Source organism: Heterodontus francisci, chromosome X (genome assembly GCF_036365525.1).
Source record: "Heterodontus francisci isolate sHetFra1 chromosome X, sHetFra1.hap1, whole genome shotgun sequence".
Lineage (NCBI taxonomy): Eukaryota > Metazoa > Chordata > Chondrichthyes > Heterodontiformes > Heterodontidae > Heterodontus > Heterodontus francisci.
Window position 1 is genome coordinate 1,246,866 of NC_090421.1, and position 17,630 is coordinate 1,264,495.

The following is a 17,630-nucleotide window of genomic DNA, read 5'->3' on the forward strand; positions in this document are numbered from 1 at the left end:
TTCCTGCTGTCAGCCCACAAATTCCCCAATTGTTGAATGAGATTTTGCAGCTTGCAATGGTGTAGTTTGAACCTGCAACCTCTGGGTTGCAAGTCCAGTTACCAGAACCAAGAGTATTCACACAAACCCTAATCCCCTCTCAACCACCATTTATTTCTTGTTGCTTCCTGTGTTGAGAAAGCACAAATGCAGCTTCTCAACTTAAGACCCTTGGTATTTAATATGCAGTAATGTTCCAAAAACTACCTTTTTTTTTTAGGTATTTCATTATTTTGATGGATATGCTTCAAAGAGATTGTAGCCTGCTGTTAATCTTTTAATATTCCATGTCCTTGAGGTGAAACTCTGAATAATTTTTTTTCCATTTGCTGCTGTTTCATACAAACATAGAAAATAGGAGCAGGAGTAGGCCATTTGGCCCTTCGAGCCTGCTCCGCCATTCATTATGATCATGGCTGATCATTCAACTCAGTAACCTGTTCCTGCTTTCCCCCCATATCCTTTGATCCCTTTAGACCCAAGAACTATATCTAACTCCTTGAAAACATACAATGTTTTGTGCTCAACTGCTTTCTGTGGTAGCGAATTCCACAGGCTCACCACTCTCTGGGTGAAGTAATTTCTCCTCATCTCAGTCCTGAAAGGTTTACCCCGTATCCTTAGACTATGACCCCTGATTCTGGACTCCCCCACCATTGGGAACATCCTTCCTGCATCTACCCTGTCAAGTCCTGTTAGAATTTTCTAGGTTTCTATGAGATCACCCCTCACTCTTCTGAACTCCAGCGAATATAATCCTAACCGACTCAATCTCTCCTCGTACGTCAGTCCCGCCATCCCAGGACTCAGTCTGGTAAAGCTTCTCTGCACCCCCTCTATAGCAAGAACATCCTTCCTCAGATAAGGAGACCAAAACTGCACAGAATATTCCAGGTGTGGCCTCACCAAGGCCCTGTATAACTGCAGCAAGACATCCCTGCTCCTGTACTTGAATCCTCTTGCTATGAAGGCCAACATACCATTTGCCTTTTTTACCGCCTGTTGGACCTGCATGCTTACTTTCAGCGACTAGTGTACGAGAATGCCCAGGCCTTGCTGCATATTTCCCCCTCTCAGTTTATAGCCGTTCAGATAATAATCTGCCTTCCTGTTTTTGCTAACATTTATCCACATTATACTGCATCTGCCGTGCATTTGTCCACTCACTCAACTTGTCCAAATCACCCTGAAGCCTCTTTGCATCCTCCTCACAACTCGCCCTCCCACCCAGTTTTGTGTCATCTGCCAATTTGGCGACATTACATTTAGTTCTCTCATCTAAATCATTTATATTGTGAATAGCTGGGGTCCTGGCACCGATCCCTGTGGTACCCGACTAGTCACTGCCTGCCATTTGGAAAAAGACCCATTTATCCCTACTCTTTGTTTCCTGTCTGCCAACCAATTTTCTATCCATCACAATACACTACCCCCAATCCCATGCGCTTTAATTTTACACGCTAATCTCTTAATGTGGGACTTTGTCGAAAGCCTTCTGAAAGTCCAAATAAACCACATCCACTGGCTCCCCTCATCAATTCTACTAGTTACATCCTCGAAGAATTCTAGTAGATTTGTCAAGCATGATTTCCCTTTCGTAAATCCAGGCTGACTCTGCCCGATTCTACCACTGTTCTCCAAGTGCTCTGCTATAAAATCTTTGATAATGGACTCTAGAATTTTCCCCACTACTGACGTCAGACTGACTGGTCTATAATTCCCTGCTTTCTCTCTACCTCCCATTTTAAATCATGGGGTTACATTAGCTACCCTCCAATCTGTAGGAACTGTTCCAGAGTCTATAGAATCTTGGAAGATGACCACCAATGCATTTACTATTTCTAGGGCCACTTCCTTAAGTACACTGGGATGCATATCATCAGACCCTGGGGATTTATCGGTCTTCGATCCCATCAATTTCCCCAACACCATTTCTCTACTAATACTGATTTCCTTCAGTTCCTCCCTCTCACTTAACAGAAATGTTGGGGAACATAGGGTTATGATATTTGTGTCCTCCTTTGTGAAGACAGAACCAAAGTATGCAGTTGGTCAGCCATTTCTTTGTTCTCCATAATAAATTCCCCTGTTTCTGACTGTAAGGGACCTACGTTTGTCTTTCCCAATCTTTTTATCTTCACATACCTAGAGAAACTTTTAGAGTCAGTTTTTATGTTCCCCGCAAGCTTGCTCTCATACTCTCTATTTTCCCCTTCTTAATCAATCCCTTGGTCCTCCTTTGCTGAATTCTAAACTGCTCCCAATCCTCAGGTCTGTTGTTTTTCCTGGCAGAGTCATTGAGTCATAGAACAGTCCCTTCGGCCCACCACATCTGTGCCGACCATCAACCACTCATTTATACTAATCCTACATTAATCCTATATTCCCTATCACATCCCCACCTTCCCTCAATTCTCCTACCACCTACCTACACTGGGGACAATTTACAATGGCCAATTTACCTATCAACCTGCAAGTCTTTGGCTGTGGGAAGAAACCGGAGCACCCGGGCAGTCAAAGGGAGAACTTGCAAACTCCACACAGGCAGTACCCAGAACCGAACCCAGGTCGCTGGAGCTGTGAGGCTGCAGTGCTAACCACTGCGCCACTGTGCCTTTTCCTTGGATCTACTGCTATCTCTGATTTCCCTTGTAAGCCATGGTTTGGCTACTTTACCGTTTTACTTTTGCGCCAGAAAGGAATAAACAATTGTTGCAGTCCATCCATGCGCTCTTTGAATGTTTGCCATTGCCTTTCCACCATCGTCCCTTTAAGTAATATTTTCCAATCCGACATAGCCAACTCACGCCTCATACCTTTTGTAGTTTCCTTTACTAAGATTCAGGTCCCTAGTCTTAGAATCAACTGTGTCACTCCATCTTGATGAAGAATTCCATCATATGGTCGCTCATCCCAAAGGGGTCTCGCACAACTAGATTGTCAGTTACTCCTCTCTCATTACACAATACCCAGTTTAGGATGACCCGTTCTCCAGTTGGTTCCTCAACGTATTGGTCCAGAAAACCATCCCGTATACACTGCAAGAATTCCTCCTCTATGGTATTGTGACTAATTTTGATTTGCCCAATCTATATGCAGATTAAAGTCACCCATAATTGCAGATGTTCCTTTTATCGCATGTGTTTCCTTCCTGAGAATTGTGGCTCTTGATTAGTCTGACAGAGGGCTACAAAATTTAGGAGGGAAGAGTGGAGTAGGAAGGAGGAGAAAGGCAAAATGAACGGCCAGGGTCCAAGTTCATATTTCCCTTCCGTAAAAGACTGCTTCCCTTTGCTACTCCTTTACTTCTCCTTAAGGCCTTGCCTCCTTGCTGGGGTACAGCTCCACGGATACCAGTAGCCCTCTTGTCGCTCGTTCAAGTGACCATTCCTCATGTGTTACCCCAGACAGTGAATGATAGGCTATTCAACTGGAGGAGGGGCGCAGAGGAGAGTGGGCATCACAATTGGCCTGTAACTGGAAAAGCACCAATATTACATTACCATTTCTCACTCCAACCACCTTTGTTGGCTCTCCGAGTGAGATTACTGAATACCAGCTTGTGTCAACCAAAACACCTGGCTGAGACAAGTTTAGTTTGCTGTACTTGAGACCTTTTGTAGCTCAGGATTAAAACCTCTCGATCAGCCCAGGCTGGACAGAATGACAGCTAGATAGGCAGAAATTTGTATTTATCCAGTGACTTTCACAACATCAGGATGTCCTAGCCATGAAGTACTTTTGAAGTTTAGTCACTATTGTAATGTAGGAAATGTGCCAATTTGCACGCAGCAAGATCCCACAAACGGCAATGTGACAGTGACCAGTTTTTAGTGATGGTTGAGGGTTAAATTTTGGTCCCAGGACACTGGGAAGAACTCCCCTGTTCTTTTGAGGTAATAGCAGTGAGATCTTTTACATCCACAAGAGCGTAGACCAGACCTTGTTTTAACCTCTCATTCAACCATGCAGCAATGGAGTGGCTCAAATCTCTGAAGTGGGACTTGAATCCACGACGTACTCATTCAGAGGCGAGAGTACCATCCACTGAGCCATGGCTGACAGAGGTGAAAGAGTTATATGCTAGTACATCACCCATTTGCTAATGTGTTTAAAATTTATGGTTTAAAGAAGTCTATAAATACATTTGAGGAAGCAGTTAAGTTGAATCAGCATCTGCAGCAAAGCCTGTTTGAGGTTCACAACAATAAGTTCCAACACTATTCTCAGGCCAGCAACAAATTTGTTGTTTTTTTACATTATAGGAACAATAAATGAAACTTAATCCGTCAAGTGTCAGCAAAGTTGTGCTGTGCCTATAGCTCCCTATCACCAGAGTTGGTAAAAGGCAAGAATGGGACCAAAAAATAAATCATCAGAGGATTCTAGTGACAAATGTGTATCAAGTTCAGCTGTGACTTTTTTTTCCAAAAATATACTTTATTCATAAAAATCTGTTTTTAAAAAAAAAAAATTACAAAACAGTTCAAAACAGCAACAAGCTGACATTTCAGAAAGTGCAAAGGAAATCCGTTTTCTTCGATACAGAAGTGAGTTGCCTCACAACCCTTCCATTCCATTTTACATGCCATGTACATTTTACAGCAAACCTATATTTGGTGTCTACAGCCCGAGGGGTTTCCCATGGATCCAGACCCTCGGTTCACTGGCGGGAGGACCTTACACAGTGGTCTTTCCCCATTGAGCCTTTGCCACAGCTGCCCCAAGCTTTAGTGCGTCCCTCAGCACGTAGAATTGGACCTTGGAATGTGCCAGTCTGCAACAATCGATCATGGACAACTCTTTGCACTGGAAGACCAGCAGGTTTCAGGCAGACTAAAGAGCGTCTTTCACCGAATTGATGGTCCTCCAGCAGCAGATGATGTTTATGGGAACAGCCCATAGAACACTGAGTCCTGCGTTAGAGCTGTTTGGGATGAACCTCGACAAAAACCAATGCATCTCCTTCCACACCTGCTTTGCAAAGGCACGTTCCAGAAGGAGGTGGGCAACAGTCTCTTCCCCATCACAGCCACCTCGAGGGCAGCGTGCAGAGGCAGTGAGATTCCAGGTGTGCAGGAAGGATCTGATGGGGAGGGCCCTTCTCACTACCAGCCAAGTTACATCTTGGTGCTTGTTTGAACGTTCTGGTGATGAAGCCATCTGCCAAATGACTTTGGAAGTCTGCTCGGGGAACCATCTGACAGGATCCACCGTCTCCTTATCCCTTGAGGACTTTCTGTGCAGACCACTGCCTGAGATTGGTGGTCAAAGGTGTTTTTCTGCACAAATGTTTCCATGAAGGATAGGTGGTACGGCACAGTCCAACTGGATGGAGTGTTCCGCGGCAATGTGGCCAGACCCATCATTTGCAACACCGTTTTGCGTATTGGGGCTCTAAGCACAGCTTGATGCAGCCGCACACGAAGGTAGTCATCGGGATGAGGGCGACGTCTGGTATGTTTTTTCTGCCTTTTATCCAGAGGTTTGAACATTGCGTCCCTCCAGACCTGGTCCATTTTGCATCTCCAGATGAAGCGGAAAATGGCTCAGGTGACAGCCATGGCGCAGGAGTGGGGTATGGGCCAGACCTGCGCCACGCACAGCAATAACGTGATCGCCTCGCACCTGATGACCAGGTTCTTACCCACAATGGAGCGAGAACGCCGCTCCCACATGCTCTGTTTATAGTTTACCATGGCTACTCCTTCAAGGTTTTGGCGCACACCCCGGCCCTTCCGAACCATATCCCTAGCACCTTCAGGTAGTCTGACCTGACGGTGAAGGGGACAAAGGATCGGTCAACCCAGTTTCCAAAGAACGTGGCCTCACTCTTGCCATGATTTACTTTGGCTCCCGAGGCCAGTTCAAACTGGTCGCAGATGCTCATCAGTCTGTGAACGGACAGCGGATCTGAGCAGAAGACGGCGACGTCATCCATGTACAAGGAGGCTTTGACCTGAGTGCCTCCGCTGCCTGGGATTGTCACCCCTCTTATGCTCGCATCCTTCCTAATGGACTCAGCAAAGGGTTCAATACAGGGGAGAGAGGCCAGCCCTGTCTGACGCCAGATTGGATCGGGAAACTTTCTGATTCCCACCCATTGATTGAGACTGCGCTACTGATGTTTGTGTAGAGCAGTTTGATCCAATTGCGGATTCCCTCCCCAAACCCCATTTTGGAAAGCACATCCATCATGTACGTGTGCGATATCCTGTCAAAAGCCTTCTCCTGGTCCAGGCTGATGAGGTAGGTGTCCACCCTCCTGTCCCGTACATCGGTCATTGATTGATTGTATCCCTGAGTAAGGAGAGACTGAGATCTTCCTGCCGGGTACAGTGCAGGTCTGATCTGGGTAAATCACCAACTCCAGAGCAGACTTGACACGACTGGCGATTGACTTTGGACAGAATTTAGTAGTCTACATTAAGCAGTGAGATGGGCCGTCAATTTCTGATTTCCGCCCTCTTCCCCCTTCCGCTTGTAGATGAGGGTGATGATGCCTTTCCTCATGGATTCTGACATGCTGCCGGTCAGAACCATACTCTCGTATACTTCCAGCAGGTCCGGGCCGACCCAGTCCCACAGGGCCGAATACAACTCGACCGTTAAGCCATCGCTTCCGGGAGTTTTACATCGTCTCGAAGGACCTGACGGCCTTTGTCAGCTCGTCCAGAGTTAGCAGTTTGTCCAGACTGTCTTGCATGCTGTCATCTAAGACCTCTGTGATGGATGACAAGAAGGACTGGGAGACCTTGCTTTCTGTGGGCTTCACGTCGTACAGCCCAGCATAAAAGGATTTGCTGATCCTTAGTATGTCGGACTGCGAAGACATTACCGAGTCATCCTCTTCCTTCAGGCTGCTGATAAGAGCTCTCTTTGTGTACCTTTTTGGAAGAAGTAACGCGAGCACGTCTCATCCCGCTCGATGGAGCGGACTCTGGGCCGGAAGATGATCTTGGAGGCCTCGGTGGCAAAGAGCTAGGCCTGCTGGCTCTTCACCTCTTGGAGATCCTCCTTGACCTCGACCCCTCTTTTTTTTCTCTTTCCCCCCCCCCCCCCCATCGACTGCAGTCAAAGCTGATTCTGCATTCTTTTCTGGAGTAAGGACATTTCCCTCTGTGTGTGTCTCGCCCTCTGAACACCTTTTGAGGATAAAGAACCTCTTGATCTCCTTGATCGCTTCCCACCAGTGCACTGGAGACTCGAAGAGGGGTTTCACGGTTTTCCAACCTTTTGTAATCCCTTTTGAGTTCCTCAACGTTCTCTGGGGTTAGCAGTGTAGCATTGAGCTTCCATGCCCCCCTACCAACCCACTGGTCGTGCTGTAAGTGACAGTGGTCAGAGAAGAACACTGGCTTGACGTCGGTGGATCTGACTGTGACCGCATGGGACACAAACAGGAAGTCAATCCTGGAACGGGCAGACCCGTCTGGTCTTGACCATGTGTTTCTATGCTGTGCTCCATCTGCAGGTTTGCTGAAGACGTCGTGCAGCTTGGCATCTTTTACTGTTTCCATTAGGAATCTGGACGTAGCGTCCAGTTTGCTGTCATCTCTGCCGGATTGTCCAGCTGCATCGATGATGCAGTTGAAGTCACTGCCTAGGATGACCAGCCTGGACGTCGCCAGCAGCAGTGGTGTTAGGCATGACCTCCCTCTAACAAAGCCATGCCGACTATTCCTAATCAAATTTTGCTCCAGTTCACTCCAAAATAATCCTGTACTCTTGCTATACTATTAATTAGCAAGCACTGTGGTTATACATTAATTATTCAGTAATGTCCATTCCAGCCACATATTTCCTTGCACAAGCATTCCCTGCAGCTGATATAATTTCTGGAACAGAACTCAAATCTTCACTCAGCAGCTATCTGCAGGCTCCATATCTCTTATGCCCAGACAGCACATTGTCCCATCAACCAGTTATATTGTGGTTATCTGATTGTTCAGAGTTGATATTCAAACACTCCAACATGTCTAACAGTTGTGGACTAAAGGCAAGCAATGTGTTGAACAACAGGAAGTCCGACTTTGCTGGGCGCAAGAAGTTGGGCTGTTTTGGAAATACTTTTGAAGTAATTGGGAGAACTCTGTAGAATAGGACAAAGGGTCAGAGAGTTGAAATGTTGACTCTACCCTCCTCCACAGCTCCTGCCTGATGTTTTGAGTTTTTCCAGCATTTCCAGTTTTTATTTGATTTCCTGCATTTGCAGTATTTTGCCACTTGTTCTTTGACCTGTCCTGTTCACTTCAAGGTTTAAAATTGCCTGCCAGCTCTTCATTCTTCTGGAAGATTTAACTTGAAAATGATTTTTTTTTTGATGCAGGCTTATGAGTTTTTAAGAACTGATGCAAGTATCTGGTTTTGGCCGAGTGAAGTTCTAAGCAAAACTGGTTTGTATAGTGGCCTCCTGTTGCCTTCTGTTGGGTGGGGTGTGTCTGTATTTATATTTGCATAACCAGAACCACTGTTGTAAATGTGGGGAGGGGAAAAAGCCTGTGCTGCTACCAACCCGAAGGTTCTTGGGGCCATAAAAATGCTGACTTTAGCAATGTGTTAATTGGAGGTAGTGGTGGGGGTAGGGAACACGCTGCCCTTGTTTGGATGGATGCAGCTCGAACAGCACATCCAGGATAAAGCAGTCTGTTTGATGCGCACTCCACCCAGTAGCCTAAACAACCATTCCCTTGACCACTGGTGCACCATGGCTGTAGTGTGTACCATCTATAAGTAATACTGCAGCATTTCCCAAACTTGCAACTTCCACCACCTAGAAGGACAAGGGCAGTAGATAGTGATCACAATTCGGTTAGGTTTACCTTAGCGATGGGCAGGGACAGGTATATACCGCAGGGCAAAAATTATAGCTGGGGGAAAGGAAATTATGATGCGATTAGGCAAGATTTAGGATGCGTAGGCTGGGGAAGGAAACTGCAGGGGATGGGAACAATCGAAATGTGGAGCTTATTCAAGGAGCAGCTACTGCGTGTCCTTGATAAGTATGTACCTGTGAGGCAGGGAGGAAGTTGTCGAGCGAGGGAGCCGTGGTTTACTAAAGAAGTTGAAGCGCTTGTCAAGAGGAAGAAGAAGACTTATGTTAGGATGAGACGTGAAGGCTCAGTTAGGGCGCTTGAGAGTTACAAGCTAGCCAGGAAGGATCTAAAGGGAGAACTAGGAAGAGCAAGGAGAGGACACGAGAAGTCATTGGCGGATAGGATCAGGGAAAACCCTAAGGCTTTCTATAGGTATATCAGGAATAAAAGAATGACTAGAGTTAGATTAGGGCCAATCAAGGATAGTAGTGGGAAGTTGTGTGTGGAATCAGAGGAGATAGGGGAAGCATTAAATGAATATTTTGCGTCAGTATTTACAGTAGAGAAAGAAAATGTTGTCGAGGAGAATACTGAGATTCAGGCTACTAGGCTAGATGGGATTGAGGTTCACAAGGAGGAGGTGTTATCAATTTTGGAAAGTGTGAAAATAGATAAGTCCCCTGGGCCAGATGGGATTTATCCTAGGATTCTCTGGGAAGCTAGGGAGGAGATTGCAGAGGCTTTGTCCTTGATCTTTATGTCGTCATTGTCGACAGGAATAGTGCCGGAAGACTGGAGGATAGCAAATGTTGTCCCCTTGTTCAAGAAGGGGAGTAGAGACAGCCCTGGTAATTATAGACCTGTGAGCCTTACTTCGGTTGTGGGTAAAATGTTGGAAAAGGTTATAAGAGACAGGATTTATAATCATCTTGAAAAGAATAAGTTCATTAGCGATAGTCAGCACGGTTTTGTGACGGGTAGGTCGTGCCTCACAAACCTTATTGAGTTTTTCGAGAAGGTGACCAAACAGGTGGATGAGGGTAAAGCAGTGGATGTGGTGTATATGGATTTCAGTAAGGCATTTGATAAGGTTCCCCACGGTAGGCTATTGCAGAAAATACGGAAGTATGGGGTTGAAGGTGATTTAGAGCTTTGGATCAGAAATTGGCTAGCTGAAAGAAGGTGGTGGTTGATGGCAAATGTTCATCCTGGAGTTTAGTTACTAGTGGTGTACTGCAAGGATCTGTTTTGGGGCCACTGCTGTTTGTCATTTTTATAAATGACCTGGAAGAGGATGTGGAAGGGTGGGTTAGTAAATTTGCGGATGACACTAAGGTCGGTGGAGTTGTGGATAGTGCCGGAGGATATTGTAGGGTACAGAGGGACATAGATAGGCTGCAGAGCTGGGCTGAGAGATGGCAAATGAGTTTAATGCGGAAAAGTGCGAGGTGATTCACTTTGGAAGGAGTAACAGGAATGCAGAGTACTGGGCTAATGGGAAGATTCTTGGTAGTGTAGATGAGCAGAGAGATCTTGGTGTCCAGGTACATAAATCCCTGAAGGTTGCCACCCAGGTTAATAGGGCTGTTAAGAAGGCATATGGTGTGTTAGCTTTTATTAGTAGGGGGATCGAGTTTCGGAGCCACGAGGTCATGCTGCAGCTGTACAAAACTCTGGTGAGACCGCACCTGGAGTATTGCGTGCCGTTCTGGTCACTGCATTATAGGAAGGGTGTGGAAGCTATGGAAAGGGTGCAGAGGAGATTTACTAGGATGTTGCCTGGTATGGAGGGAAGGTCTTACGAGGAAAGGCTGAGGGACTTGAGGTTGTTTTCGTTGGAGAGGAGGAGGAGGAGAGGTGACTTAACAGAGACATATAAGATAATCAGAGGGTTAGATAGGGTGGATAGTGAGAGTCTTTTTCCTTGGATGGTGATGGCAAACACGAGGGGACATAGCTTTAAGTTGAGGGGTGATAGATATAGGACAGATGTCAGAGGTAGTTTCCCTACTTTACTCAGAGTAGTAGGGGCATGGAACGCCCTGCCTGCAACAGTAGTAGACTCGCCAACTTTAAGGGCATTTAAGTGGTCATTGGATAGACATATGGATGAAAATGGAATAGTGTAGGTCAGATGGTTTCACAGGTCGGCGCAACATCGAGGGCCGAAGGGCCTGTACTGCGCTGTAATGTTCTAATTCTAATAGATGCATGGGAACATCACCACCTCCAGGTTCCCCTCCAAATCACACACCATCCTGACTTGGACATGCATCTGCATTCCTTCATCATCTGAGTCAAAATCTTGAAACTCCCTCCCTAACAGCACTGTGGGTGTACCTACACCACACAGACTGCAGTGGTTCAAGAAGGCAGCTCACCACCACCACAAGGGCAATTCGAGATGGGCAGTAGATGCTGGCCTTGCCAGTGATGCTCCCATCCCAAAAATGATTTCCCTTTTAAAAAGGGGTACTTGTATTTTTGTCATTGGCCTCTTTCTGTACCATAATGTCATTCAGCCCATTTAAGCCCATGCCAGAAAGTTGCATTAGATTATGAACAGGAGAGTTTTGAGTTTTAAATTTGAGTTTCTGTTGTTCATTGCAGTGCACCATGTGGTACATATCACAGCAGGCTGACTTTCCCCTATCCCTGCTACTTTGTAGGGGAATATTTCCTAACCCATCAGCTGGTGCAGAGATGAGCAGTTTTTTGTTTTATTCATTCATGGGATGTGGGCATCATTGGCTAGCCAGCATTTATTGCCCTTGAGAAGGTGGTGGTGAGCTGCCTTCTTGAACCGCTGCAGTCCATGTGGGGTAGTTACACCCACAGTGCTGTTAGGAAGGGAGTTCCAGGATTTTGACCCAGCGACAGCGAAGTTCCAAGTCGGGATGGTGTGTGGCTTGGAGGGGAACTTGCAGGTGGTGGTGTTCCCATGCATCTGCTGCCCTTCTAGTTGGTAGAGGTCGTGGGTTTGGAAGGTGCTGTCTAAGGAGCCTTGGTGAGTTGCTGCAGTGCATCTTGTAGATGGTACACACTGCTGCCACTGTGTGTCGGTGGTGGAGGGAGTGAATGTTAAAGATGATGGATGGGGTGCCAGTCAAGCGGGCTGCTTTGTCCTGGATGGTGTCGAGCTTCTTGAGTGTTGTTGAAGCTGCACCCATCCAGGCAAGTGGAGCGTATTCCATCACACTCCTGACTTGTACCTTGCAAATGGTGGACAGGTATTGGAGAGTCAGGAGGTGAGTTACTGCAGGATTCCCAGCCTCTGATCTGCTCTTGTAGCCATAGTGTTTGTGTTCATATGTCTGTCGTAGCTGTTTTGTTTAGTATTTCTCATATAGAGGGTCACAGTCTTTGTGTGGAGTAGGGGTGGGGGCAGAAGCAAAGCTTTGAGGAAGTTGAGCAATGTGTCACTTTAATTGTGATTATAATTTTGTTATTGGGCAATATTTGCAAATGTGCATTTTTCAATGAAAACAATGGTGCTTATTCTTTTGGGAGATGGTATTGGGCACCTCAGTCCAAGGTGAATGGTTGTACAGTAGCAAGGGTCCTAAAATTGTGTTTGTTGTTGGAGGGTAAAGCTTGAGTGTTAGTGCAAGTGCAGAATGATCCCGTAGTTTAGATGTGTGGGAGTTGAAGTATTCTGACTGGGTCGTGAATATGATCCTGACTGGTTTGCTTTTTTATATATAAATCAATTTTCTCCCCTCTTGAATGTATTGATTCATATTGAGATAGAATTCTATAGGTGCTGGCAGCTGCCTTAACATTATTTTTCATGTGAGTAGCAGTGAGCTATTTAACTATGGCAGACATCACAGCCAAGCCTGATGCCACATGTGTAAAGCGTTGCTACCTAACCCCGCCCAGACCCGACGACCAGTGTCTAGTTTGGGTCGGGTCTCTCTTCCAGGTCCAGCATTTGGGCTCGGGTTGGATCGGGCTGGACGTGGACAGTGCTGCCTTGCTCCAGGAAGTAATCTTCAAATGAACATTCAGGACGTCAAAGTGGGAAATGTGCTGTCCGGACTCTGCATTCTGCAGTAAAGCCTGGCTACCCGACCAAACCCGACTATATGGGTCTGGATCGGGCCGGGCATTTAAAAAAAAAAAATTAAAGGATTCTGGACTGGGTGGGCTTCGGGTTGGCTGTTGTCGGGCCTGGGTCGGTTTTAATTTTATACCCAAGCCAGGCTTTACACGTGCACTTGCCTATAAATCATTGGGTAACTTAGAGCTCTGGCTGACTTCTTTGGTTGAGTCACTGATCATTAAATATCAGGGTTTGAATACAGGCTGTAACAGAGTCAGGAGACCTTATTTGATTTTATGCTAAAGGAGGAGACTGCCACAACAGCTGAGATTTTATCTTCCTAGTGGGTGGTTCCAGGGACTGTTTTTATTACAGGAGGGAGGGGTTTGGATAAACTCAAAGTGCTAGAAATACTCAGCAAGTCTGACAACTCTGTTCCTCTTTCCACAGATGCTAACATTTCAGGTCGATGGCCTTTCCAACAAAAGACTTGCAGGTTGATAGGTAAATTGGCCATTATAAATTGTCACTAGTATAGGCAGGTGGTAGGGAAATATAGGGACAGGTGGGGATGTTTGGTAGGAATATGGGATTAGTGTAGGATTAGTATAAATGGGTGGTTGATGGTCGGCACAGACTCGGTGGGCCGAAGGGCCTGTTTCAGTGCTGTATCTCTAATCTAATCTAGAACTGGGAAAAGTTAGAGATGTAATAGGTTTTAAGCAAGTGAAAGGGAGGTGGGAAGGGTTTCTGTTTCTTTTAAGGAAGTAGTTTGGTTGTACGCAAGATTGAAGACAGTATAGGATACAGAGAAACAGAAGATGTAAGACAGATCTTGAATTGTGGTGGCTGGCTGGGCTACAGTTGGAATGTTCTGATGAAAGGTCACAGACCTGAAACATTATCTTTGCTTCTCTCTCCACAGATGCTGCCAGACCTACTGAGTATTCCTAGCACTTTTTGTTACAGTTGAGATGTTGTTTTACTTCTGAGATTTGGATTTGAATCCACTCTAAACTAATAGATTGAAGGATGAAAGTGTCTTATGTGAAACTAGTGTTGGGGCAGTCCCAACCTGATTCATTATGGGCTCAAGTCTTGAGCACAAAACAGCCCATAGTTCAGTAAATTGGCAGTCGCACTCGAAGTCCACACTGAGGGCGGTGTGAGGAAGGAAAGAGAGGTGTCCTATAAATTCAAGAGGGGGCACTCTTGAAGTTGGGGGTGAAGGTGCATTGCAGCAGTGTAGAAGCAGCTGTGCTTTGTATCCAGCCCGTGCTATACCTTACCTGGTGCGCTCAATGTTGACGTTTGGTGTTGCTGTTCTGCAGTACTAATGTTACTTGTCCTGATGAGGCCAAAAAACACTTTTCCAGCCAAAAGGAGACGTTATGGTAGTGCTGCAAAATTCTATAGGGTATATGACTTAATGGAGATGATCCTTGGTTGATGCAAACATTTTTTTCCAGCAGTATGAGTCAGTGGGAAGCCCTAAAGCAACAGGATACAAAGTACTTGGAGCAGCTGGATGATCTGTATCAGGATGAAAACTTTCCCATGGCTGTTCGGGAATATCTTGCTCATTGGATTGAAACTCAAGACTGGTATGTTAAATCATAGAAGAAACCACCATTTCTATTTAAATGAACACTACACTGCTTTTCCTGTGTTGTGTACTTCACCTGCACTCTTTTTTTTTTCTCTCTCCCTTTAGTCTCTTGTGTAGATTTGCCTGGCCTCTGCTCTGGCACGCTTGTGATCGGGAACTCTTGTCGAATTTGTTTTTTAAAAGTGTTTCAATTGTTAGGTTGTGCTCTTGACTCGGGTCCTCCATGGGTTGGAGTTCCACTCTAGTTAGGGTTTGAGTTCCGGATCTAGGCAGATACTCCAGTATAGTGTTGGAGAATTGCCACATTGTCAGAGGTGTTGTAATTAAAATGCATAAACTAACCTTTTTACCTGCCTGTTCAGGTGGGCATCAAAAAAGCTATAGTGGAAGGACTGGAAGATTGGCCTTCTGAACTTGTTGAATTCTAATAAATTGCATTAGATGAAGTGCAGCGTAAAACATAACTTTTAGCAGTTGGCAAGGTGATGGAATGCAACCCTGCAAGTTAGCAGTCTTAGCTAGTCAGTCTGGTTTGGGCAATTCCCCGGATAGAAGAAAATAAATTAAGGGGCTCTTATCCTTTTCTGACGTTTGTTTACAGGGTAGTGTAGCTTTAACAGACGTATGGGGGCAAGTTGCTTTCTTTCCACTTTAGTCCAGATAATGTTTGGCAGTTGAGTTGGAAATTGTATTGACAAAATTGAGCTCAAAAATGCAGCCGCTGAGGTTGTACCAAATGAGTCACAATGAATATCCATTTACAATGTGCTACAAGAATCCTTTGCCCACTATCACTTAATGAAATCCATGGCATTTGCATCACATCCAAATGACTGAGTTGTTGCTCAGCCAAAACAAATATTTCAGACGGTTGATATAGATTCCACAGAAAGCACAGTTGGAATACAGCTGAGAGCTATGGAATGAATTTCTGGCTATAAGTCTGAAGTCCAGATTCTGTGTCCTTTTTTTTCTTTCAGTATTCGTCCGCAACAGATATTCATTCCAAACTCATCAGCAGCTAAATATGTCTCTGGATATGTGCACAGGCATTTGGTCTCAGTGACTGACCTCTCTCCCTCCCCTCAGGGGTGCAGAAGTTAGTGTTTTTTTTTCCTGACCACGCTCTTTTTTTTCTTCCCCCCCCCCCCCCCCCCCCCCCCCCACACACCTTTCGAAGCCTGGCAGGAACAAGGAACTCTGGGGAGAATATGACTCCAAACCTGCATGCCACTACTGTGGTGCCATGCCTGCGACCAATGCATATGTTGCAGCAATTTATTACAAGAGGCCAAGAACTACTAAGATGTTTAGGATGATATCCAGATACATTGGAAATTTTCTGCCTGCAGTTCTATAGACTGCACAAAACATGCTTGAGCCTGCACATTGGTACCAGATGGCACTAGCGTGCGAGTCTGTGCTTGGAGATTCTCCCCACATTTTTAAAAAAAAATTTTAGCTGGGCTCTCTTGGGAAGAGTTGAGCCCAGGGAAACTTGGAGGATGAGTGGCCCTAGGCAGCATTTGTTGACAGCAGATGTGGAATGTGTTGTCAGAGCATATGATCAGAGCACAGCCAATCATCCTGGGAGATCTGTGGGCAGTAAATATTAAATACTTTAGTCATTTATAAATATAAATGAATCCATTGTGTGTACTATGCTAACTCCACACTCGTTGACAATGTGGTTAAAACTGGTTATTAGCCTGAACATACCTGGCTGACTGTGTTCAGACTGCTGACTGAGTATTTCTACTTATCCCAATTTTCTTTAAATTCTTTTAAATTTTTTTTTTAAATTTAAAATTACTTCCCTTTTTTTCTCCCACCCCACCCCAACCCTACCTCTTCTCCTGCAGGTGCTAACTCGCACTGGGGTACAGCTCTTTGGATGCCACAGGCCTTTTTACGCAAGTGGCCATTCCTCATTTTCAGCTCACAGTGAGCAGTGGCAGGGGGCTCAACCGAGCTGCATGTTATTGCCGCGATCACTCAGTTCCTGGTTTCACATGGAGTGGGATCTTGGTGACGTATTGACAGGCTGTCAGTCACCACCGACGAGAGATGAGCGAAGTAAAGCAGAAATTTGTCGGGGTTGAATTCTCAAGTCAATGATTAAATTTCCACCTCCCCCCCTCTTTCCCCCCCCCCCCCCCCCCACCCCACCCCAAAATGGTCCTGATTGTGGAGCCATCTCATCAAACTCCAGCATGTACTTCGCAGTGATGGGACCTAGGTTCACAATCTAGGCATGATGGGCAAATAGCCTCCAGCTCTCAAAAACAGCAGAAGGAGGCAAATCCTGGCAGAGTTGACTACCCATGTTCTTAAATGAGGGATGGCCCATGACAAGAAGGGAGACAAAGATTGCTGGAAAAAACAAAGCCATGTGGTTGATCGGTGCATGCAATTTTCAAATGGAGCAAAATGTGTGCTTTTATTATATTTCTAGGGAGAAGGCTAAAACAAATTACTCACTGGCCACCATCCACTACCAAAATCTGTTGGACCAAATCAACATTCAGTACAGCCGCTTTATACAAGAGAAGAAGTTTGTATGTCAGCACAATTTTAAGAGATACAGGCAAAATATGCAGGTATTGTTCAGCCTAAATTCTACAACTGCTTATATTTACTGTATAATTCAAACTGGCTGCTGTCTTGTCATCAGGAACAGAATGATACTGAGAAGTTGTTTTTAGCTACTGTGCTAGAAAAGAAGTGTTTTGGCATGTGCAGGTACTTTTTCTTCCAAGTGTTTTTTCTTCCTGATTTTTTTTTTTCATTCACCACTTTCCGCTCCCTCTTTTCTTGAAGGTGTTGATTCCCACTGGGTTGCTCTTCCACTCACCTTGGTTGTCCTCCAGTACTTTGTCTTGGCTCACATACCAAGAATGGTTACTCAGACAGTGAATATTGATAGGTTATTTGATTGGGACAGGCACTTCACAGCTAAGACTGAATAGAAACATAGAAAATAGGAGCAGGAGTAGGCCATTCAGCCCCTCGAGCCTGCTCCGCCATTCATTATGATCATGGCTGATCATCCAACTCAGTAGCCTGTTTCCACTTTCACCCCATACACTTTGATCCCTTTGGACCCAAGAGCTATATCTAA

At 45.5% G+C, this 17,630-nt stretch overlaps 1 protein-coding gene across 6 annotated transcripts in view; it reads left to right on the forward strand.

Annotated features, from left to right (window-relative positions):
- The window catches only part of LOC137358596 (signal transducer and activator of transcription 1-like), a 71,277-nt gene that overhangs the window by 6,837 nt on the left and 46,810 nt on the right, over positions 1-17,630 (forward strand). For 3 of the 6 annotated variants that reach the window (XM_068024642.1, XM_068024643.1, XM_068024647.1), the window contains 2 exons: positions 14,373-14,504; positions 16,965-17,109. In XM_068024642.1, the coding sequence (XP_067880743.1) occupies positions 14,374-14,504; positions 16,965-17,109 (276 nt within the window). In that variant the 5' untranslated portion in view covers position 14,373. Of the gene's footprint in view, positions 1-8,413; positions 8,436-14,369; positions 14,505-16,964; positions 17,110-17,630 lie in introns of those variants that run through there. The other 3 variants (XM_068024641.1, XM_068024644.1, XM_068024646.1) reach the window with 2 other exon arrangements.